Source organism: Pecten maximus, chromosome 18, assembly GCF_902652985.1.
Source record: "Pecten maximus chromosome 18, xPecMax1.1, whole genome shotgun sequence".
Classification (NCBI taxonomy): Eukaryota; Metazoa; Mollusca; class Bivalvia; order Pectinida; family Pectinidae; genus Pecten; species Pecten maximus.
Genome location: NC_047032.1, coordinates 7,176,385 through 7,203,069, shown reverse-complemented (window position 1 = coordinate 7,203,069; position 26,685 = coordinate 7,176,385). Strand labels below are relative to the sequence as shown.

The 26,685-nt window shown below is 34.0% G+C and overlaps 1 protein-coding gene across 1 annotated transcript in view; it reads left to right on the top strand.

Annotated features, from left to right (window-relative positions):
• LOC117316140 (sodium/potassium-transporting ATPase subunit beta-1-interacting protein 3-like) overlaps positions 1 to 22,583 on the top strand; it is a 36,476-nt gene extending 13,893 nt beyond the window's left edge. Inside the window, 4 exon segments of the mRNA XM_033870644.1 lie at positions 1,102 to 1,317; positions 1,625 to 1,685; positions 11,842 to 11,901; positions 17,072 to 22,583. Coding sequence (XP_033726535.1) covers positions 1,102 to 1,317; positions 1,625 to 1,685; positions 11,842 to 11,901; positions 17,072 to 17,454 — 720 coding nt within the window. The 3' untranslated portion in view covers positions 17,455 to 22,583.
• Positions 22,584 to 26,685: the final 4,102 nt, after the last annotated feature.

Here is a 26,685-nt window from a genome sequence, read left to right as displayed (position 1 = left end):
ATGTTAAATTCTGTTGTTGAAGGCTTTGGTCTGTAGCTATATAGGTAAATTGTAACGGCTTCATCGATATCCCAGATCATTCATGTATAATTTGTTGTAGACATGATCAGAGCAACTAGATATAAATCTATTTTAGATATATATATATGTATAAGTTATTCATGGTGATCCATTTATAGACTAATTATAATTAGAAGCATATGCATATGATCATGAGGATTATAAAGTTTTGGGTCAAAAGTCTTTCTGAACAACCAAATCGCGATTTCTTTGTAATTTCAACTTTTTTCAATCACTTGCGTGTCTTGCCTTCAATCATGCATGATTTCATTTTATTGAAATTTTGTGTGTTGAAAAAGAAATATTTAGACATTCTTCATGTAAAATTTCTGTGCATCTTATGGTTGATACCTCATATATATATGTAGGTAGAAATTAAATGAAAAGTAACAATAAAACCAAATTTCCCGTGACATGTGCACTGTCATCATTCATTAACTTACCAATTGCAAATTACCATCAAAAGGACGTTACAAAAACTCATATTGTAAAATAAATCTGAATTACTCAAATAAATGACAATTGCTAAACATGACAATAATGAAAATATTATCAGATGGAATTTAAAACTCTTTCAGCATATATATACAAACTTTTGATAAAATCAGACCATCAACAAATCTAGTAGCTTTATAGAACTTCTCACATACCAAACTTTACATTTTAAACTAAATGAAGTAACTGCAAAATGGTGGCATGATATGAATTACCTAATATATAATAGCTTTTCAAGGAATTCCCAGAAATTCAGATAATTATTTTATAAGCTGAGCTAGTACTAGTATATATACATATCATGCAGTCATCAAAAAAGTTAAACCATGTTAATTTTTGAAAAAAAATTGAAAGATTTTCAAATAGTTTTATGTCAATTTGATTTTATTTTAAACAAAGGTGACTGGAGGAAATTTTTCATGAAAATCTTTCAATTTTAAGGCTTAAATACTGTAATAATTTTACATGAGAATTAAAAACTGATGCCGTGATGAATTTGGCAGATATATTTTTTTTAAATTAATTTGTTATTAATTTCTTTTGTAGAAAAGAGACTTGTATATTCTTAGTATTGGTACGAAAAACAAAAGTTGGTGGTTGGAGAATGGTATTGGCTGTAAAATTACCAACACTTCCTGGAAGTTGTCAAATACCGTCCAGGATTCTAGTCGTAACATTCCACCCGAGGACGTCATCAAAGGCTGTCTCCTCGAATACTACTACGTAGAGGTGATACACGCTGGAGTACAATGTTTGCTAGCGGTGAGTATTATTTATGTAAACCCCTAGCCTGCTTGTTTTGCTTTTTTCGTTCAATATTCCCCCGCCGGAACTGGGCACATTAAAGGTTAATGTTGGGTTCGTCACTCCTTCTGTTGATTTGATTCTTTCTTCTTATCTATTTTTTAAATGGAACTTCATTCTTAAGTTCATCTAGGTGAGGTATGTGCCATATATAAAAAAATAGGTCCCTCAACTAATTGAAAAAGAAAAAGCAATAGATCATTATAATATTTAATGTGTGTTTTGTTTCAAAGTAATCAAATAATTGTTTTGTTTTTCATTTCAGTTGATTGGTTTTGTTTTTTCCTGCATCAACCTGTACATGTATGGAGATGAGGAGGAGAGTTGTAAGTACCTCGCTCAATCGAGCACATACTCACGTCCAACGTGTGTGTACGTCAATGAAGACAAGTATGCAACAACCAAATACCAACCAATACCCTCGCGTAACAGTTGGTGTCTCCCAACATACGTGTCATATACCGACAGTTTTGATTGGTCAAATTCCGGGCATGCCAAATCAGTTCCAAATATCCATCAATCGTCCACAGTTCTGACAACACTGAGCTCCGATCATTCACCTGCAGAAGTGGATGGGGTCGTTGTACGACGACAGTTCAACGACTCTGATGTATAGAGTTGTCTCCCTTTTGACCAGGGGAGATAACCAGTTGTTTCTAGTCATAAAAAGGTCGGTGTTAATTGGGTATACTCTGTAGTGGCTATCCGTGCTTCTGTCTATCTCACCAGTAACTCAAGACTCCTGCCTGTGTCTCAGACAGTTACTCACATTTGTAAGGTAAAATGTTATTTAGATAATGTTTGTAATGTTAAAATTGCTTTTACCCCACAAGATTTGAAAAAATAATGAAGATGAAGAGTTAGAGGTTGAAATATGAGATTTGTATTTAGTGACAAATGTTAACAAATATAATGTCTGTTTTCCCGGCAGGGAACAAAATTGAACAATTTGCATTACATTCCATAAAGCAATTGAGTTTTGAATGTACAGTTTTGATAACCTTAATTGACAATTGCAATTTTCAGTTTATTTGAGGACTTGGTAATATAAGGATGTTATAGCTTCATATGATATTGGATAACCTTGAACTTGTGAGTAACTGCAGAGGCTGGGCTGCTAGTCTACTGTCACTTCACTACTCTCTGGATCTGTGTTGTTGTCTGCCCTTGTTGTCGTGGAAACATGATAGATGTATGTCCAATGTGTTTCAGAAGGCTAAGAATAAGGGAGATAATTCAGTAACTTTGATAATTTTCTGCAAGCATTACAAAATGTCCAATAAAACCAGTTGATATATATATAATGGCTCAAAGTTGTGTACCAGAATTGGTGATCTTAACTTTCATTTTGGTAAAAATTCAATCTTTCTGATAGGTACTGATCATTTGTGTCTATTTAATTTTGTACATGTAGTGAAGTAGGTATCGCAGTGGTGCTGAAGGAGAAATTGCTTCTTTGCTTCAAATGCTGCTTAGTCAAAGAGCCAAATGGTGTAGTGGTAGGCTGTGAGTACTCGGATTCAGGAACAGAATTATCAAGCAAAATCTGCTGCATGCATATGATCTGTTGTATTTCAGTGAAAATTACTTAGCCATATTTTATTCGAACCAGTTGATATGTTTTCTATTGAGATGATTATAAATTTTCTTGACACTGATATTGATGTGTAACCACACTTTCCCTAATGTTGAGCTGTGTGCACATGACCCCATCCTACTGCACTGACATATGGCAGAAATGTGGTGTTCTCAGTGAAATGATGCAAAGGGAGGCACAACATCATTATCAAATATAGTCGCGTCACCTCACCAAATATTTTTCACATGGAAACACATTATCAAATCAGCTAAATATACTATCTGAGCTAGGACACAATACAATTAATATAGTCTCAGTCACTTAACATTACATCATCTCAACAAGGAATCTTCACCAAGACACTTTGGTTTAGAAACACAGCCATTATACGTAGTGTATAAAAGCTATATATGAAAATTTATTAGACAATTGGTCTTCAGAAAATTGAAATCCCATAGCCCAAGTAATTTTTCAATAGAGCCCTTTTGTAAACACATATTAAAATATTGTTGAAAGTAGCATATAACTATGTCACGAAAACGCTTTGCATCTTCCAGTTCATACTCGCTCAAATGTTTGAAGCCAATAATGCACTGTTCTCGGTAGAAAATTATCTTGATTGTAAGCTCTGATTTCATATGATGGTTTGTCAGAAAATATAGGAATGTTGTTTACATGAATTGTAATGTATGTTAGGACTCAAACTTTTCATAGCCAATCGAGCCAACACATAGAAATTTTACATAGACCGACCAGGTTTTCTATAGCATGGGGCCATCGGACCACCTTTACTTTTGAACACTAGTTTACATAAAAGTGGCAACTGGAAGATAAAACCTCAAAAACAAGTTGAAGAATAACTGTTTTGTCAATTTTACATAGACCGACCAGGTTTTCTATAGCATGGGGCCATCGGACCACCTTTACTTTTGAACACTAGTTTACATAATAGTGGCAACCGGAAGATAAAACCTCAAAAACAAGTTGAAGAATAACTGTTTTGTCCAGATCTATAAAAGTATAGTCAGCATTTTGATAGAATTTTTACTTCATGCTTCACAAGGTAATTATGGGTATACTATACAGTGAATGTAATGTATTTAGGAAAATGTAGAGAATATTCTGGCCATGAAAGTTTACATTGAGGGTCATGTGATGTCAAAACTGATGCCTGGTTTAATTTTAGTATTATTATTATTGAGCGACATGATCATACACGAATAGTTGCTGTTCACATTTCTAATGTTTTAATTTTATAACATTTCTTTATTTCAACTTCCTAATTTATATAACTTCCTTTAATATTTTATTTGATTCTTGCTGGTTTTGATTTTTCTGTTCAGCCTCCTGTGTATATCTGCATGCTGTGTTTTTTTTTTTTTTTTTTTTGTTGTTTTCTTTTCAGTTTGCTGTTGGCATTTCTTTTTCAATATTGTATTTGACATTATGGTATTACATACATCTAGTAATTAAAACTACATTTTATTTCCTTCATTTTTCTTTAACATTTAACCTTTTTAAATGAAAATGAATTTGTTTCTGTATAATTAATGCATAATTAGTATCCAATTAAACATTATTTACTTGGTTATAACATGTTTTTTTCAGTTGAATATTGCATGATTTATTTTATTTTATTTATTTTATTTTTGTTAGATTTTCACTTTTATATCAATAACCATATGAATAGTCTGACTTTTGTTATAGTGTTTTTTAGGAATATGCTCTTAATATTTAAAAAAAAAATTCTACAGTATCATATTAAGCTATATTCTGTATCAATCAAGGTCAATGGGAGGGTACGTATTTGAGGTAATTGTGGTATAATACAATATATTTGTAACTCTGGTACATACCCAAAATGCATGGGAGATAACTCTGATATGTTCAATGAGAAAGGGGAAGTAACTCTAGTATGTCCTGACATTAATGGGGAGATAACTCCAGTATGTGCTTTGAGATTTAAGAACTATATATATATATATGTATCTCATAAAAATAGTCAGGAGTACTGGTGTTCTGGAATTGTGTTGGGAGTAATATTACTATAAGGGGTGGTAAATCTGGTATGTGATTTAAGGTGTGATTTGGGAGTGAAGGGGTGTACTAGATATATGATAGGAATTGGTAAGTTATAGCTAGGGTTCAGAAAGGGTACATGCATTGTGTACATGGGGTTGTACTCTGCTGGTCGACCAACAGATAGGAGGCTTAGGGAGTTAATTTGCTGCTTGCTTGGAGGTTTGGGGAAGGTAACTCTAAATCTGTGTTTTCTTCTAAGAATGGGAGCACTGCTCTGGTAACCAATGTGTTTGTAGGTCATGGAAGGGAACTCACCGACTTCTGTGAAATGATAAACAACTTATATATATTAGCCAACAGCATAAACATGCAGCATCCAATGCATGAATATGTGTATTGAGGGCAGCCTCCCACACACACACACCAACACCTCCAAGTCTAGGTATGACAGGTACTATAGGGTTATACATGTGAAGGATATATCAGACATACCTCATGCCATGTTCTTATCTATGACAGCATCTGGACACATCAGAATTCAGACTGTATAGTTAGACACCAGACATATAGCAGCCAGTGCCTTATATATATATGAATGTGAATTTTCAGACAAATATCTCTCAACATACATGAGATACAAGAGTGAATCGATTCATAAACAGGTAAAAATGTAATACAAGAACATCAGATATTCAGTTGTATGTTTCTGTGTCTTAAATTCCGAGTGAATCGATTCATACATCTGTATGCAGGTAAAAATGTAATACAGGAAAATCAGATACTTTAGTTGTATGTTTCCGTGTCTAACATTCCGAGTGAATCGATTCATACATCTGTACGCAGGTCAAAATGTAATACAGGAACATCAAATATTCAGTTGTGTTTCCGTGTTTAACATTCCAAGTGAATTGATTCATACATCTGTATGCAGGTAAGAATGTAATACAGGAGTACAGACCGACATAAACCCAGCCTCTATATGATCCTACTTAGTGCAGTACTATAAATATGTCCCACTAATTAATCTGGACAACAGATGTGTCCGTTCTTTCTTACACTACAGTATATGCCAACATCTCAACAGCCATGCAAAATCCTAATCAAGACCTTTATATAAATGAATGAAATTTATCTCCACCAGATCAATTTTTATTTTATTCAATAAAGTTTAGGCTTTGTCTTTAAGTTCGGCTAAATAAATATCTATTAATTAAGCTACGATATATATATATATATATCTAGAAGTTTCTTTTTCCCCTTCCAATGTTGCAATTTGATTATGGTATTTGTGTGTGAAGTATTAATGTTATTGATATTTAATCAAATGTCATATTGTTTGTTTATTGATTAACATAGGGTTATTTAAACTGAATTTATTAAGAATAAAAGCATGTCATCACATAACAGTACATTTTGTGAGAGAACTTTTTCTGGGTAGAAAAAGTTTGATAGTGAATAAGGATCTATAAATTATTGTACCACATCAAATGGAAATTGAACAATTTGTATTGATATCAGAATTTTGAATCATTATTTCAGATAAATGGTTACTCCTTGTTCTCAGGTATTTTTGGGAAAAAAACTATTCTAAAAAAGGGATCAACTGATTGCTGGATTTCATGTTCTCCCATCAAAAATACAAGATTTTAATATTTGGTGAATTTTGATGACTTCATTGAAGAAGATAAACAGCACACTCCGTTGGGGATAGGGCCAAAATTTGAACCCAAATATATGGACACAGGGCATCCAGTTGACCCTTGACTTTTAGCAATTCCAGAAGTCAAATCACCTTTTCTGAGAAATCTGAAGGGTCAAAACATGTCAAATAGACATGTACATGTCCCTTCAAACCCAAGAGTCAGAACAAATTTCTGTTCATGTAATACTAACAAAGACATCAGAAATCTCCCCACAAGTATATTAATAACCAGCTTCACAAAATATGTAGGTAATATACTTATATTAATAATCTTGCCGACCGGTTTTTAGGTCACCTGAGACGAAGTCTCAAGTGACCTATTCTAATCGCCTTTTGTCCGTCGTCGTCCGTCGTGCGTCGTGCGTCCGTAAACTTTTTACATTTTCGACTTCTTCTCCAAAACCACTTAACAAAATTCAATGAAATTTGGCAGAAAGTTTCTATGGCTGAAGGTCAACCAAAATTGTGAATTATATGGTCCCCACCCCCCAGGGGCCTGAGGGGTGGGGCCAAAAAGGGTCAAATTGACTAAAACTTCAAAAATCTTCTTCTCTACTCTCAGATATGGTGGAGTCAAACACTCTTTATAGATGAAAGGGTCTTGTGGTGCTTTACCAAAATTGTGAATTGCATGACCCTGGGGTCTCACGTTTGCCCCTGGGGAGGGGGTAAACTTTACTATAGTTTATATAGGGAAATCACATTTTTGACTATTATTTGTTTGATTTGTATTGGAATTCATTCTAACTTGTATCAAATTATCGGCATGGGATGACACTTTGATGGTATGTACATGTTGGCCCTGGTTGACCCCCAGGGGCTGGTGGGCGGGGCCAAAAAGGGTCAAATTGACTAAAATTTCAAAAATCTTCTTCTCTACTCTCAGATGTGGTAGAATCAAATACTCTTCATAGATGGAAGGGTCTTAAGGTGCTTTACCAAAATTGTGAATTTCATGACCCTGGGGTCTCACGTTTGCCCCTGGGGAGGGGGTAAACTTTACTATAGTTTATATAGGGAAATCACATTTTTGACTATTATTTGTTTGATTTCTATTGGAATTCATTCTAACTTGGTTCAAATTATCAGCATGGGATTACATTTGATGGTATGTACATGTTGGCCCTGGTTGACCCCCAGGGGCTGGTGGGCGGGGCCAAAAAGGGTCAAATTGACTAAAATTTCAAAAATCTTCTTCCCTACTCTCAGATATGGTAGAATCAAATACTCTTCATAGATGGAAGGGTCTTAAGGTGCTTTACCAAAATTGTGAATTTCATGACCCTGTGGTCTCACGTTTGCCCCTGGGGAGGGGGTAAACTTTACTATAGTTTATATAGGGAAATCACATTTTTGACTATTATTTGTTCGATTTGTATTGGAATTCATTCTAACTTGGTTCAAATTATCAGCATGGGATTACAGTTTGATGTTATGTACATGTTGGCCCTGGTTGACCCCCAGGGGCTGGTGGGCAGGGCCAAAAATGGTCAAATTGACTGAAATTTCCAAAATCGTCTTATCAACTATATGTTAGAATCAAATACTCTTCATAGACTGACCCCATTAGGACGGATGGATGGGGCCAAAAAGGGTCAATTTAGTTGGCCGAAATATTTCAAATCTCAGGTGACCGTTAAGGCCCTTTGGGCCTCTTGTTCTAGTTATCACTCATCAGGGCAAAGTAACATCAAAATCAGACCCCTGTATAAAAACATACAATGGCCTATTGTTGTTTTCAATCATTTTTATTAATCTTGTTGCAAATGTAGCATCTTGTATTTTAAAAATTTGTGTGTATAAGAGAGTAATGTATAAATCATTGTTGATGTATGAGAGGTAAGATTTTTGTGTTCCAGTTGAATTCATCGGAGGATTTGACACAATGTCATCGTACCAACATTCAGAAAAGACATCACATCTAACCCTTCAACCTCTCTATGTGTATGTAGTGATTCAAAAGGGGAGATAACTCTTGTAATCTGTCTCATATCAGACTTTAAATAATATTTCTACAAAATAATGTATGTAAAATATTTTGAAAAGGCAAAAATTACTACAAAAGATTTTGAATTGTTATGATTTATCATTATAATCATTGAAATTTTGTGTAAAACCTCGAACAACACACAAAAGATATTTATAATGATAAGATATGATGCACAAAAGACAAAGATGTTTGTTATAATCATGTTAACTGTTGTATGACAAGTCGGGATCATTTGACAGATTACATTCTATCCTTTTATAAATGAATGGGGATAGAGAACATCTCTGTGAATTCAGACAGGTACACACAGACAGAATTCAGAAAAAGAAGTTCGGTAATGTAAAAATATAAAACTTCAATTAGCTAATTGTGACTTGTAGTGAAAATCAAACAACTGATTGTGTCTCTCTTCATTAATTGTCTTGTTTAATGCTCAAGTACAACTGCAATATGTTTTTGAGTTATTTTCGGCGTGAATGACATGATTGTTGATGAGCTGTAAAACCATATGAAAACTGGGTTAATTACTCTGTTAGGTAAATTATGTGAAGATATGAATTTGATCAATGAATTACCGATTATCAATATTTTATTTTCTGTAATTCCTGTCCTAGTTTGTGCCTGTCTTTCTTAAACATTTTTGTCATTTTATATTAATTGTTACACTTATGCAGCTTCTTACATAATATGTTAGAATGAACAAAAAATAATTAATTGATCAATCAAAAATTTAGGTCAACATTCCAAAAAACAAGAATTTTTTAGAAGCTGTACAAAATGCACTAATTAATTTCATGCATGAGTGATTTTTCACCTGTAAGTGTTTATATAATTGTTTCTTTGTTTAGTTTATTTTTTCAACTTTCCTGATTATTTGGACAACATATATTCTTAACATTATTTGTTTTACAACATAATGTCAATAACAAAAAGACATTAAATGTGTTGAAGGTTATAAGATGACATTGACAATACTATAAAAAAGAAACTGAATTTTACACAGTATAATTAGGTATTAGTGGAAGATAATGATAGAAAATGATATAAAGTTTTATGGTGATTTTGAAAGTTGTTGACAAAGTATACCAATAAGTTTAAAGGCTGTACTATAATAAGGATATGATAGCGGAAATGGATTGTAAGATTTTTCCTGCTTACTCCCAGATAGAATAGCAGATGTACTGAGGAACTGGACAATTGGTCAACAGCGAGTGTGAGCACAGTGTTACTGTTAATGTATATCAGTTTGGTCATGTTCTGGTCGAGATTTTATTGTTAAATTGTGTTATTTAAAAATCATAGTTATATTGCCCAACTCCAATCATATAACCTGTTAGCCACTTTATCTCACCCGCTGTGCATTTCATTGATTTTCTAGGTGAAATAAGTGCTGTGTGTCATTACTTGTATTTGGGAGAAACATGTTCTTCAACTTTTGACCATTTGTTTTTGATGAATACATTCTTCGGAAGATAATATAGCTTTATTTTTAAGTGTGAGGGTTTTGATATCATCAAACACTGGTGAGCAGCTTCTATGATGTGGATTATATTGGCATAGGATGTTTGTGATAGCAGATTGATAACTTCTCACTGTAGAACATGAGAGCTTGAGGTTATTACAGATTTCAGACATGTTGTATATATACAGGCTTGCAACTGATTCAATTGATTTTGATATTCCATAATTATATAAGTGATCTTAAATTGTGGCTTCATGATTTTATTTCTCATATGACTCAGTATAATGTCTAACTTTTCACAGGAGGTTTATAGAGAGAATACTAATTATGAATACTGGTAGAGTTTAGATTTCTGTCATCATAAACTTTATTTTCAGAAAATGTCTGCTTGTTTTGTTCTTGATAAGGAAACTTTAAAGACTATAACATCTGGTGCACTCGATAACCACAGATGAATTCTTATCACTAACATCACACAGGTCTGTTGCATTCAGCTTTTAGTGTTGGCCTTTTAAATCAAATGCCATCTGAGATTGAAGTTTGATAAATTGTGTGTATATTATTACATCAGAGTTAGTTATACACTGTTATATAAGCTGAGTTATGGAAGCAAAGGGGCTGTATTAGCTCAGTTAGTTGGAGTACCAGTCATATAACCTGTTAAGATTTGAGGTGCGTGGTTCCAAGCTCCCTACCCGTGTTAGTTTGTGTTTCTCGGAAAGCTGAGAAATGGACCGGTCTGTGCTGTCATGGTTGTGTGTTGGACAAGACATATTTTACTCTTAATTGCTCTGGATATATAGCATGCAGCGGGCCTCTCGGGCCTCTCGGGGGCCCTCTCGTATGTTGTTCACTGATCATGAGTTAGTAAAACAGCTACATGTATATATCTGCATGGGGTCCATGCCTCAAATTGACCCAGACTGTTAGCGGGAACATTTTGAAACTTCAAGAATTTTTAAGTAGAAAGTAGTCAAGTATTTACTGAATTATTTCATTCATCGGTATTTGTTTATTTCATGTGATGTTTATAATTTTAAGCTACGACACTTCTATAAGATTTCTTTTAGTGGCTGGTGAGGTTATGCTGTTGTGTGGCAGTCATTGTCATCAGTCTGGGAGTCAACTTTTGCGTATCTTTATCTCAAATTCCAATCCAAGAGGCCCGGGGACCTGATATTGGACCTGTAGCATTCTGGGTTACAGAGCTACTATAAGTTTGTTCATATGTTGACCTAGACCTATTTTCAAGATGATATGTGTCAAATGTGAAAAAAAAGGCAGGAGTACAGGGTTCATGAAATGGGTCAGGAAGACATTAGGTTGAAGGGCTACAAAGTTTGAGGAAAGTTTGTCACTTAGCCTTCACTGTCTAATTAAAATGAAGAGGTAATCACCTTAGCAGCCACATGAATGACATATATATTCAACTTCAAATTGTATTATATTAAACAGATGAGTGGTACAGGCTCATTTGGCCTTTTGTTGATTAATGATTATCCTGTTTGTATATAATTATCTCACCTTAAAAATCCAAGTGAATAGGTTCGCGATCAGATATCTGCAGAGTTGAGGATGGCGGTGACACAGTTTATTTGGTTGATTTTCTGTATCAGTTCTGTTGTTTATTTTAACTTTAATGTTATTTCTTCCTGCAATTTTAATTTTTACTTTCCTGGTATTTTTAGTTAGGAACTCACAATGGATGCTTTTTTGTGTGTTTTCAGCCTTTTTGTTTCAAGTACACAAACATTTAAGCTGTGGTGGCCCTCCACTGTGGGACAGAGGTAAAACCAGGGCCTGATTAAGTACAAGTGATCATTTTTGAGATATTCTACAAGATTGTTTTGTGTTCTTATAAAATTTGTATTAGGACATTCTATGATTTCCCCCCCGTTTAATTCTATTTGGTATTGATCATAATCTAGAAGAAAAATAAAACAAATTCTTATAATTAATCCCCATATTAATATCATTTCATTAAGGACTTGATTTCTTTCTCACCTAGATATTATTTGTAGCATATATGTCGTTTATTGATTATTTGGTATCCATGAATTTGAACAATCAAAATGAAAAGATTTTCAAAAATGAGCACTTGTACTAACACTGGTTCCTCTGCTTTGATATTTAGTCCTATATATAGCTGGATGCATATTCATTGTACTTAAATTTCTGGTTCAAATTTGTTAGAAAGTTAAAAAAAAATCCTAGAAGGTGAAATATATTTCATTTTTGAATGAATGCTAGTTCACTTACATTATAGTACATTTATCTTGATACCGTAGCACATATTGTGGTAATTCCTAGATGTACATACCGTAGCTATATTTCTAAGCTAAACTTGTTTTTAATTCTGCATTCTAAAAAATATATTTAAGATTATATAAAAAGATAATTTTGCACTTTAGGCATTACTAGTCTTTGCATAAGATTTAAAAAAAGAAATCTTTTCAAATAAGAGACCAATTATGCAACCTTATAGAAATTAAAGCTATTGGTGGAAAGATCTGTGTTTGAAGGGAGATAACTCCTACAATTAGTGGTCTTTTCTGCAAGGGTCTCACACAACTAATTCAGCCAATCAGCTGGTGAAACACAGCTGTTGGACCAAGTCCCTGAAGAAAATGTGTTTCTAAGGTTTGTAGCTAATTCCTGAGTAAATAATACATAAAATAGGTACTTTCTATATACAAGAATAAAGAGTAGGGTCTTGAGATTTTGAAAATAAAAGATATACACTCTGGTATAAATAGAAAAAAGTATGATTCAAGGTGTAAAAAAGCAGAATTCCCCATGTGGGGGTTCCCCAGTCCACTGATAATATCATGATTACTGTCTCCCATGTATTGGTGTGCTCTTATATGCTTTAAACCTATTCAATGATATCATTTTTCTGGTAAGGAAATCTTCAAACTTTAGTTTGATATAAATTGTACAACTTCAAATGAGCGATTGAGGGGATGGAGTCATTGGTAATAACATTCACATTTCTAAGGTCTAATTTCATTTATTTGTCAATAGCAGATCTAAAAATGTGTAATTTTCTTAGGCTTGAAATTTCTACATTCCAATCCATAAGGCCAAAAAAGAAAAGTATAATTGGTTTTGCGTAACCCGCCCTACCAAGAAAAAAAAGTCTAACTCAGAAAATTTTATTGTGAAAAAAATAAACAAAATAAACCTTCAAATAAAACAATGTGATGATTAATTTCCAAACAGTTTATAGTCTGGTTTGTTTTCATATTAAAGGTTGAAAATCTGTTTTTATAACTGAGTAAAAGAAAAATAAACCCTATACTGCTACCTACCTACCCATATGTAAGACCCCATGGTCGGGTTACAGCAGACAAAGACATTTTTAAAGATTGCTTAATTCTCCCCATAAAGATGTTCAAAAATTTGACAAGCATTTATTTTAACAAGTATGCTTGACTTTTGAATATCACATGAAATCATTAAGTTACAAATGATGTAAAAATATATATCTGTCTTTGGAATCTATAATTAGGTCTTATAAAATCTGTATTTTTTGTTAAAAAACATAAAAAAAATTGTTTGTTGTATACAAATGTATATTATATAAAATGCATGGTAGAAATAAAAAAACATTAACATGTATAGGTATTTGTATGTTTATTCAATAACATACTATTTAATTTAACATTGTATTTATACTGTAAAATTGAATTGTATACATAAATAGTAGTACTTTGTTTGTATTTACAAGTATGTACATTATTTGACATTGTAAACAATGTACATGTTGAATTATATAATAGCATTGAACACTTTGTTGCTATAACATTGAACTCTTTGTTCTAATAACATTGAACTCTTTGTTGTTATATCATTGAACACTTTCTTGCTATAAATAGTACACTTTGTTGCTATATATAACATTGAACACTTTGGTATTATATATAACATTGAACACTTCGTTGCTTTATATAACACTGAACACTGTTGTTATTTTTAGCATTGAATACTTTGTTATAACATTGAACACTTTGTTGTTATAACATTGCACATTGTGCTGTTAGTTTTAACATTGAACACTTTGTTATAACATCGAACACTTTGTTGTTATAACATCGAACACTTTGTTGTTATAACATCGAACACTTTGTTGTTATAACATCGAACACTTTGTTGTTATAACATTGAACACTTTGTTGTTATAACATCGAACACTTTGTTGTTATAACATTGAACACTTTGTTGTTATAACATAGAACACTTTATTATAACATTGAACACTTTGTTGCTATAATATTGAACACTTTGTTGTTATAACATTGAACACTTTGTTGTTATAACATTGAACACTTTAATTTGTAGCTATAACATTGAACACTTTAATTTGTAGCTATAACATTGAACACTGTTATGATATTGAACACTTTGTTGTTATAACATTGAACACTGTTGTTATAATATTGAACACTTTGTTGTTATAATATTGAACACTTTAATTTGTAGCTATGATATTGAACACTTTGAGCTATCTTGTGTAACTTTCTCTTACCTTTTATTTCCATGTCTTCCATCTAATGACCCATAAAACAGGACTGAATGTAAGATATAAAACAATGGGTTGGCTTTGTTATTTTACTGATATTGATTTTACATTGGGTTAACTACAAGTTGTGTTATGTTTTTGATGTTGCAGTTTATTAGAGTTTTATTTTATTCAATCATTGGTTGTTATAACATCACATAAATCTTTGTTCACCTTTATCTGACTTGCTAGCTGTAGGTGTATAGTGTTTATTGCCCTTCTTAGATAGAAATCGATCTCATATAGGATCATATATATACCTGCACAAAATCACTGGCTGCTTGCATTGAATTGCATCGTACAAAATTTCCGTCCAGTGTTGTAACATTTCTTAGCTTTAGGAAATTCAAAACTTCTAATTTGTCATGGAAAGGCCTTTCAGAATCTTAAAGTTCCATATACTTTTCATCCAACAATTTGGTATAGTGTATTTTTATCTTGATCAGTAGAGCATTAGCCCATAAACTTAATTAATCATAAACTAAAGTGAAGATCTGATGAGGTGTCCGCACTATCACTTTCCCTCTCTAAATCTAACTTTAATCTCTGTTCACTCTTCTGCTCCAAAAAATAATTACCGTAATGTCACTATTTTTATGGCCATAAGAAATTAAAAAAAGGAATACATACAGTATGTTTTATGTCACATTGTAACCATGCATTGATGCTGAAAATAACCTTTTCCTGAGTGCGAAAAAAAAAAGGAAAAAAAAAAGATCTGAGGTGTGTGGTCCGACACTCCCCACCTATGGTAGTTTGTGTTTCGCAGAAACGGGCCAGTCTGTGATGTCGTAGTTGTATCCTTTTAGCAAGACACTTCACTGTAAATTATATGACATGTATAATGTGCCTAGTATATATGTTAATGTTGTTTGAAGAAGTTAATTATAAGCTTAACTATTGGAGTTACTCCACCTTAAAATAACCCAGCTGGCTGTTCATAGGGCAATACATTACACCCAGTAAACAAACAAAACTAACCAATAATATGTATGTACTTTTGTGAGATTTAAATTAATAACTTTCTTGAAATCAAGGATTATTAATAAAACCATGGACGGGTGGTTAACACATCTAGATGACGAATTCTATCAACTGGACAAAAACAAAACAACTCAACAAATAAATATTGACACAGCCTTGAAGGCCAGCTAGCTGTTACAAATGTTATCAGTTACAAAGCTATAAATTAAACAAACAATACATTTATAATGTATAACTGCATGACTTTGCACAATATTAAATGCACCAGGTATATATTTCTCAATACACTCAATATATACTCGGAGGATTCCATATATGATACCACATACACAGCCTGTGACAGGGACTTCACTTTCCCCTTGATTGTTGGAATAAATTCAAAGACTTTTTAAGGGATAAACATGTAATTAATGTAATGATGGAACAAAATTACCTTGTGTACATATATGCATGTACCCACAATTTTTATAGGTAAATATGTACATGTGTATAATATTGATTCAATGGATTCCTATATACTGTATGTACGTATACAAAATTTATAAAGTTACAGTGTTTTTAACTGTACATGACATTATGTCATATTTGGAACTTACCCAGGATGTCAATTGCAACTTTATCTGTAGACCATATCTAACCAAGGTTAAATCATAGTTAACATAAGCCACACGCAGTTACAAGCAGATAAAACCATGTCTAACCATGGTTAAATCATGGTTAACAATTGCCAGGCCAGGAGCCATGGTTAGCCATACAGCTATAAGCAGATGAAACCATGTATAACCATGGTCAGACCAATGTTTAACATGGTTAAGGATACATGCTTATTGTAATTATATATCTATCTCTAGATCTGCTCCAAAAGAGTTGCGTATTGGGAGACTTGAAGAATTTCTCCACGATTGAAGCTTTTCAATAAAATTCAAGATATTAAGGGATAATCTCAAAAAGTCTCTAAAATAAATATCACAGTTATAAATAAAGATAGTAGTATATAACTGAATTCTTACACCATGTTTCCATTCTTAATGGATATAAAAATATATATTTTACCTTCTTGGAAATATTTTGAGTTAAATGGACAATTGAGAGTTTGGAAAGATACTGACAAAATACCATTTAAAGCAGTTCATATATTCATGTAGATAGTATTATGGTTAGTGGGTTTAACTCTATCAACCCATTAAAAATAATTTTGTGATTTAAGGAGGTCAGAAATAAAAGGTGTTTGAAATTCATAGATTCAAAACACTGTATACGTAACTCTTGATTGGAATGACTCTCATTCATATAGATTCAAATCACTTTAACCCTTGATTGAAATGACTCTCATTCATATAGATTCAAATCACTGTAACTATTGTTTGAAATGACTGCAATATTTTCAAACGTTTCCTTTTCTGTCATTACAGCAAGTCCTGCAAACGACGAGTTGGAGTTTGTGAAGATGTACAAGTCTCCGTCACGGTCCTCGGGTGTTGATGTGCAGAATGCAGGCCGCAGTAGCAGTAGTTATTGTGATAACCAGACATTTGACGGAGTAGCCAATGAATACCCAACCATAGAGAGACCTCCGAGTTACGAGACAAGTATGCGCGACGGTACTGTCATTAACAACTATTATGGCACATCTGATCGACAAAGTGTTCGCAGTTTGCGCAGTGTTAGAAGTAAAGCGAGTACAAAGTCAAAGTCGAACCGAAGAAGAGAGGATGCAAGACCAAAGGATTTGCCGTGGGTCCAAATAACGCCCTCTTCTAGTAATATGGATGCACCATTCAGACATTATCCATAGAGCAGCTAGGTATATAGAGATGAGTGTTGAGACATTGTTAATGATTAAAGTATACTGACACTTTATCGATGGAAAAAGACCTCATCTCCTAGCCTGATTGTGCAGAAAGATGATCACGTGTATTAAGGGTCGGTGGTATTCGGAGTATCGCTCCTGATCTCAAGCCACTACAATATATATACAGGTACCGAGATCTAGACGTTTCATTGGTATACTACGACGCAGAAACATGGGAGCTAGACTTGTGTAATACATGTCACGGCATTTCATGTTCAAATCACTTGTGTATAATGAACAGTTATTGGTACACGATATTCTTTTGAGGACTATTGGACGGAAGTGTACGTTTTTCATTGGCTGAAATTCTTTATTTTGTTGTCAATGTTTGTGAGAAAGAGAACATGGCTGTTGCTCATTGGACAATGAATGTGTCCGTCCATTCAAAACGGTGATGTCATGTGACAATATCATGTGACATATATACAGCAGCATAACAGTATCATCATGTGACAACAATACTGTGCTGTGATTGGTCGTGATTGTTGTTGAGAAGATTTGTTTGTTTCTTCTAAAAAAGAAACAGTATTTTTTGTGGTTATTAGTAGAATATTAGTACAACATTATTTGTTTTGTCTAGTGCATGTGTATGCATGAATGAATGAACAATGTTTTGAAATGTTTGTGATGAAAAATACACATAGCATGAATTGTGTATATGAACTTGTTATAATGTAAGTCTGATAATCGTTGGTTAAAATCATGAAAGTTTGATGATTTTCAGAACACGACCAAACATAAGAAGTTAATAACATGCAAATATTTACTATTTTTTTCCCCATAAAATGATAATTATGAAATCGTATGCTAGGATTGTAAGTCGTGTTTCCATATAAAATACTTGTTTATTATCTAACTGCACTAATTCAAATTATTAAAGGTGCCTATAGCTATTAATTGTTGATATTGAGATACCAGTTTATTAACTTTTAAAGGTGACATATGCAGGAAGATAATGTGACTGGCCTGTGAATGAGAATGTATAGACTTGACTGTCTTTGTTTAAGTTTTCATTTATTTGATCACTGTCTCATCACCCAAGTCTAGTTAATTACAGCTAATCAAAAACTTAGATGAAATAAACTTGTATCTTGTTTGTATCCCGGTAAGAGAATTTTCTGAAAAAAATGACTATATGATTTAATTGAAATTGAAATTCTAAATGCTAGTTCTGGGTATAACGTACAGCACGATGAAAAGTGTTGCAGAGGTGGTTGTTTTAAAAACAAATTATCAAACGTAACTCAAAATTCAAGAAAAATCAGAATAAAATGAAGTTAATCCTAGAAAAGGTGCCAGTGTACATATTTTGTGTCAAAACTTGCTGCTTTAAGTATATGGTGATAAAAAGACAGACAGGTTGTCATAAGGGAGTACAGTAAATGAAAAATAGTCAATCAGTTGGATTATTTGTGCTCTAAAATTCTGAATTGGACATGTACCTTTAAAAAAAATACTGAACCAAAGCTGCAGCTGCATCATATATTGTATAGACTGTTTAGCAATTCTTACATTCTCAGTATCAGTTGGAAGTAATTCTTATTTATAAATGTCTTTTTTTATCATTTTTCAATGTAAGCAACAGAATTATTGATAGCATCTGTTTACTGTATTCTCCAATTACACCAAAAAAGTTTGTATTTATCACTATAAGCTAGTTAGTTGGATAAAAAAGGAACAGAGAAACATTAAATGGAGTTTTAGTTTTAAAAGATTGGGGCCAATTTCTTATGATTAAACCAAAGGGAGTTAGAGAGAATGGCTTATATTTAAATTCTTTAATAATAACAAGACGTGACAGCTTTAATATAAAGAAAAATATCTTGGTTTATATATATGATTTCATTTAGTACTTGTAGATATAGCTTTAACAAATATCGTGTAAAGACGTGGGTTAATATAATTTAGTGCTAATTAAGTAATACTTGTTGGGTTTACCTTTACAATCTCTGAGGTATGTAGTGCTTTTCTTTTCTTTTTCCTGCTTATTATTTTGAGTGAGATTAAAATAATTCTGCCAATTACCAGCTATTACTTGTGTAAGTTTCACCTGCCAGCAAAAATGCCATATCCATTTAAATATTGAGTTGTTGCTCATCTCTGCACAGTCCACAGGGCATTGACACATTCCTATAACTCAGAACGAAAAAGCAAAGCCCCAGGGTCCATTCTCTAGATCATTTATCATTAACATGATCAGAAATGATCTAGGGGTCAGACCATGTTCTTAATTTTTCATTCTTTGTCATATGTAGGAACGTGTCGGGGCCCCTGTGCTAAAAGTCTATATGTTGAATCTCCTGTACAAAATCAACTGTACAACATAGATTGTGCATTATGCTTTAGAAATAGTTTTAAGAATATTTTTGGTATGGTTCACAATTTACTTTCTATAGAGCAGAGTGTATTATATATTAGGTTTAATATTTACTAAGCAGTGTCACTGTTGGCCTTAGTCAGCAAATCTTACTGAGAAGGAAGTTTACTAGGAGATACGTATACATATTAAGATTTGATACCTTCTGTTTTCAATTATATATTCCTATACTAGCTATAGCTACTTCAATAAAAAATTATGGTTATATTGAAACTAAAATAATTCCTTCTTATACATATCCTTATATACTGTCATTCTGTTAATATATACTTTCGGATATATCATCTGTTGATAGCAAATATAACCAGAAATGTGAACACTTTCTTTGATGGTGTAATAGAAGTATTTTCACCCACTGGTATCAGTTGGGTGAGTTAATATAACTGTCAGTGGTTCTTTTAAATTAAATTGTTCATACATATGTTGATTGCACTTATGTATTTTGTTGTATTGAAACCACAAAAATATTTTTTTAAAATTATTGAAGTTTTCTGTCTGTCATCAGCTGTGGCTGTTAAATTAAGTCGAGAATACAAATACTGTTGATGTTGACCCAACTACCAATGTTTGTATATCTCAACACTATAGTATACATTCCTACTAAAATATTTGATGAAACAAAATAATAATCATTTCCACTCTCAGTATGGTAGCTAGTTAAACTATTTTATTCACGAGGAAAGAGTGGAATCATATTTATACTTTAGTCTGTTTTTGAATCTCTGTCAAAATGTGTGCTCTCTTATATTATTACTGCCATATATATAGGCCATGATCAGTGGCTGAGGAAATTGGAAGATGAGGGGAATTGTAATGTCTGGGTTATATTTAGGGCTCATGGTTACTAATTCTTGCCTGCAAATATTAATCATATGTTGTTAGAAGCTGCCAAAAGTGAGGAATGATTGATTTCTGTGGTTTGTTGTATATTAATTGTGATATAAAGAGATTCGGTGACTATATATATAAATGTTTCACTATTGCTAATTCTTCATCAATGTCATATCATTGTATACTTTCTAAACATCTGTCCACCTCTTCAATGTCAAATCATTGTATACTTTCTAAACATCTGTCCACCTCTTCAATGTCAAATCATTGTATACTTTCTAAACATCTGTCCACCTCTTCATGTCAAATCATTGTATACTTTAATTTCTAAACATCTGTCCACCTCATCAATGTCAAATCATCATATACTTTCTGGACAAATCTGCCCAACTCTTCAGTGTCAAATTACCTTATACTTTCTTGACATCTGTCCAACTCTTCAATGTCAAATTATCAAAAACATACTTTCAGGACATCTGTCCAACTCTTCAATGTCAAGTTATCATATACTTTCTGGACATCTGTCTAGCTCTTCAGTGTCAAATTATCATAAAACTTTCTGGACATTTGTCCAACTCTTTAATGTCAAATCATGGTATACTTTCTGGACACTTGCATCTGTCTAATTCTTCGTCATCAAACCCAGACTAATGGTATATGGTGTCAACATCAGTTATTATTTAGTTTAAATCATATACTTTTCAGCACAAAACTAGAACTATGAAGTGAGTGAGAGAATGTATTCAATGATTTCAGGATATCATAGATTATAGGGTTATATTGTTGACTTAAATGTGAAATATTGTGTTCAAACCAAAGGTGTTTAGCACCCAAAGTGTTTATACATTCTTCATCATATTGTTGATTAATGAGTGTGCTAAACACCTTTGTTCAATCCTTAGAGTTGAGAGACACTAATGTAATTCCAGCACTGATATGTACAAACTAAATAATGGTGGTGAGATGATGTTGGAAAATTCTAATATAAATGTTTCATAATTATTTCTTAATTTCATTAATTCACATCAACTAAAAATTAAGAAAAAGTGTTGTGATGTACTGTACTGTTAACAAGAGATGAGGCTTACAAAATCAATGCTTACCCATTGTAGATATGTATGTATTTAAAAACCAGTTTTTGATTTCTCCGAGACAGGAACTAAAGATGGGGAAAAAATTCTATTATTTCAGATAATTGAATATGCATTACTACTCATTGGACCTCAGAAAGTATTTACCTTTAGACTCTTAACGCATACTTTATTTCTTCACAATATTCCATGTTATTATTATTTGAAATCTGAACATAAAATCTTTTCTCACGAAGTGGGCATGCCTAAAAATCAGCCAATGAAAACAGGCGGCGTATCTCCATGTATAAGTTAATTTCTTTGTACTCTAGATCTTTCCTCTGTATTAAAACCTAGATAACAATTTTATTCATCTGTCGTCCCATAACTTTCAAAGTGATGCCCTATAGACTGAAATTTTATCACACAGCAGTATTTATTAACAATCATTTTGATGTGTTTAATCATGATGATACTGCAGACAAGCAGAAGTAATTGTTTGTCGGTAAACACTTTTCTGATGGGTCATCAAATTGAAAGAAGCATTTTGTGAAGCAAGGGAGGTAACTGGTACATTATTTTCAAGCACTATATATGTAGTTCAGTCATTTTGTGGCGAGTTTTGTTTTCTTCACTTCTATATAAATAGACTGTAGTCATTCAGTCACGTGATGTATATAAGAAAACATTCACTAACTAGTGTACATGTAGTTTAGTGAAAACAAAATATGTTGAAGAAGATAATTTTTATTTTAAATGAACCAAAATGAAAATAAAAAAATGTCAGAAAGCAGTTTCATTGTGTTTTCTTATTTAAATACTAGCACATTGCTTGTGTTGTTCCAACTCTTTGGGTCATTACTGCTGTAAACAGGTGAGCGCCTTAACTGTTCAAATGTTTTATCCATATTGAGCAAATATATTATTTCAAAAGGTTGCCAATCTTATTATTTCCAGTGAAGTCGACAGAAGATCCATGTTTTACATGATAGCATTGAGTTTTGCATAAGCACAATCTGATATACAAAGAAAGCATTGAGATTTACATTTCTAATGCCAATCGCACCAGGACAGAAGCTCAATCTGCTATACATAGAAAGTATGGGTTAACATTTCCAATGCCCGTCACACCAAGGAATGTTACATCTCTTAAAGAGGCTTACCCGCAGACGGACCGGTAAACGGCACATCTCCGATCACTAAATAAATGAAAACAATTACAGAATATGTATTTAAAAGACGTTTTAAAACTCAACCTGAGAGGGAAATGTATGGAATATAACGGCAAATCTTCTTTGTAAATCGCCGCTGCCTTTAAAGTTATCACTGTGCGGCACTGTGCACGTGCTTGTTTCTTTGATGTGTCAATCAAATTAGACTCCACTTTATAGCGGGGACTTATTGCGGGTTGCGATTAAATAAATAATATTTAAAAAATGAGGTTTTAATATCACTTTTCAGCGTTTTATAAGGAAAATAAAATGAAAAACTCAACAATTCCAACAATCTGTCATGTGTAAAAAAATCTTTTTCTATTAGCCAATTTTTCTGATCTCTCTGCGGGCCAGCCTCTTTAAACTTTGGCTCATTGAGGTTTACATTTCTAACGCCCGTCAAACCAAGACAGATCTCTTGTACATAAGAACTTTTTCCAGGTTTACATTTCCAATGCCCGTCACACAAGGGCAGATCTCTTGTACATGGGAAGTTTCGAGGTTTACAATTCCAACGGCCGTCACACCAGGACAGATCTCTTGTACATAAGAAGTTTCGAGGTTTACATTTCCAACGCCCGTCACACCAGGACAGTAGCTCCATCTTTTGTACATAGGGAGTATGGAGGTTAACATTTCCAACGCCCGTCACACCAAGGCAGAAGCTCCATCTCTCTTACATAGGAAAATAGACTCGAGGTTTACATTTACTAGAGAAGTAGTACTCTATGTGCCACTGCTGGAGTTTGATCCAGTATATTCAATGAGATGCAGTCTCTCCTTATTCTACTGGTGGCGATAGATCGAGTAATAATCATTTTGTTTGTTGTCCCGTCTTCCCCAACAGCCTTTCCTCTCATGGAAGCAAGCATCTGTGGTCTCGGTGTGTCTGTGGCTTATTTGTATCACACTTGCAGTCATCTCTGCAATGTCCATACAGTCTTGCTTCAAGGAGAAATATTGCTCTCAGTCAAGGGTATGTCTCGCCTTACCATTGACAGGCATTGAACACTCAGGTACGGAATATTCTTTTGCAGTATTTGTTTGTCTCAACTGTTTCGTCTTTCTTGCTTTAGCCATATGGTATACGTAAATGCGCATGCTTAAAGGCTTGATTTCTAGTCCAGGGCGTCGTATGGCCTCATCACAGTCTCGTCAACGGGATATATCTGTTACAAGAACAGGTATATAAAGTGTATGGTTGCACATATGGACAGCGATAATCGAACTATCCAACACATGATTTTAGTATTAAGCCGTTCACAAATGCAGTTCAACTTCGTTAAATGAACTCTGATTATTTCAACATCATGCTTTACTCGAAATAAAAATCAATTTCGACAGTAAAAAACATATACGAGATATACTCAGTTACCTCGATTAGTCGGGCTATCTCGAAGTTGCTCTGCGACCTACTGACATAACAAAGTTCGAATGTATGATCCGCAAGTGCCTTATCTTATGACAGATATTACGAAAGCCGTTTGGAATCATTTGCGTAGGAGAAAATAAAATATGTTTTCGCGTTACTACGCGAATCTAACGCGTTATATCGCAAAAATGTTCGCATTATTACGTGAAACTAAGTAATTTGTTGTGAAACAATTTGGAAGGGCAATTATCTTTTATAAACATGAGGCTGGTATGACCGCTAGGGACAGAGGGGCGGGCCCAAAAAGGGAACTTTGCTGAATTTTTGCTTTAAAACCCTACTCCTTCTTAACCCTAGGTTGGATTACATCCAAATTTGGTGTGAAACATCATTAGGGGGAGGCCAATCATATTTTATATAAATGAGGCTGGTGTGACCCCTAGGGCCAATGGGATGGGGCTGCAAAAGGGAGTTTTGTTGAAATGTTGATTCTTAACCCTTGAGTGGATTACAACCAGATTTGGTGTGAAACATCATTGGAGGAGGGCGATCATGTTTTATATTGATGAGGCTGGTGTGACGCCCTGAGAACAGTGTGGTGGGGCCCAAAAAGGGGAACTTTGCTAAAAGTTTGCTTGAAGACCCTACTCTTTCTTACACCTTACAACGAAATTTGGTGTCAAACATCCTTGATGGAGGATAATGCTATTTTATATAGATGAAGCTGATGTGGCCTATGGGGCTCTAAAAGGGTAACTTTGCTGAAAGTTTGCTTTAAAACCCTACTCTTCCATAATCCTTGGTTGGATTATAACCAGATTTAGTGTGAATTATCATTAGGGGAGACCAAAGATATATTATATAAATGAAGCTGGTGTGACACTTGGTGTGCGAGTGGAGGGACCCCGAAAGGAGAACTTTGCTGTTATTTTGCTTTCTATATATTATGATTCAATTGCCAGGTGACCGTTAAGGACCATTGTTCTTTTGTTCATTTATAAGTACGATAAAGTAAATGAACACCGTGTGTGGATTAATAAATTATCCATTTAGTAAGACATCACGACCATACGCACATCTCTAAATCCATGATGCACGTAACACTTTTCAAAACACTAAACCAGCCAGACACTGAAGGTAGGACGTAAGAATTGGCATAAGCGCAAGTGGCGACTAAAATATAAACAACTTTCATCTTAATTTATCCCTTGATAATGTCTCGCGTTTAATCTTTAGTTGAGCATTCGCCCCAGTGAGGAAGGCTTTGGGTTCTGTCCCCTGGTCGAAATAAACCAGAGACGCAAAAATGGTATTTGCTACTCATGCTCAGCGCTCAGCCTTACAGAATTGGGACGACTGGTTCTCCCGTTGTCAGTATAATAATCATAACCGGTGGGGTGTCCTGCTGGGTGTCTCTGGCAGCTCGTTTCAGTAAGGTTGCACTATATAAAGTCGGCATCAGTTCCGCGCTATCACAATGAGACAAATATAAAAAAAAAAAAAAGCGCAGCCTGCCTTCCACACGCATACACATCATGCATGCATCTCGGGCACGGGGAGGTCGTCCTTAAGTTAAACAATACATAAACCGAACCAGTCACTTACTTTCAGCTTGTACCACATGACTACGTCTTTCAAGTCAGTCTTTCGCGCAAATGTCTGGTCTTGCCGAAATTTGACATACGGTGAACTAACTGTAGTACGTCTTTGCTGAGAAAGCACAGTGTATCCCGTGTTTAACACCGTGAAAAAAGTGTACGCAATCCGAGTTTATTGGTGACAAATGAAACATGATCTTCAAAGATGTCTTAGTTGTATTTAATCTACCTTCGGTGTATAAACTGATACGTTCCCGGAAACACGGAAACTTCCTACGAAATCCAAGGCCCGTTGTATCCAACTGCAAGCTTACCATACAAGGTGACTTAAAGTTGGCCCCCAGAAAAATCGTGGATTTTATTTCATGGCTTCTATTGGGGGACATTGCAACACTTGGTATCTTAAATTTTTCTGTCTTGGCTGCTCTGTCTGTTTGTGTTTTATTTGCCTTTATAGGTATCTCCTTGACTCCTGTCCTCATATGACCCTGGTTGTTGGTGTCTCCTTGACTCCTGTCCTCATATAACCCTGGCTGTTGGTGTCTCCTTGACCCCCGTCCTCATATGACCCTGGCTGTTTGTGTCTCCTTGACCCCCGTCCTCATATGACCCTGGCTGTTGGTGTCTCCTTGACCCCCGTCCTCATATGACCCTGGCTGTTGGTGTCTCCTTGACCCCCGTCCTCATATGACCCTGGCTGTTGGTGTCTCCT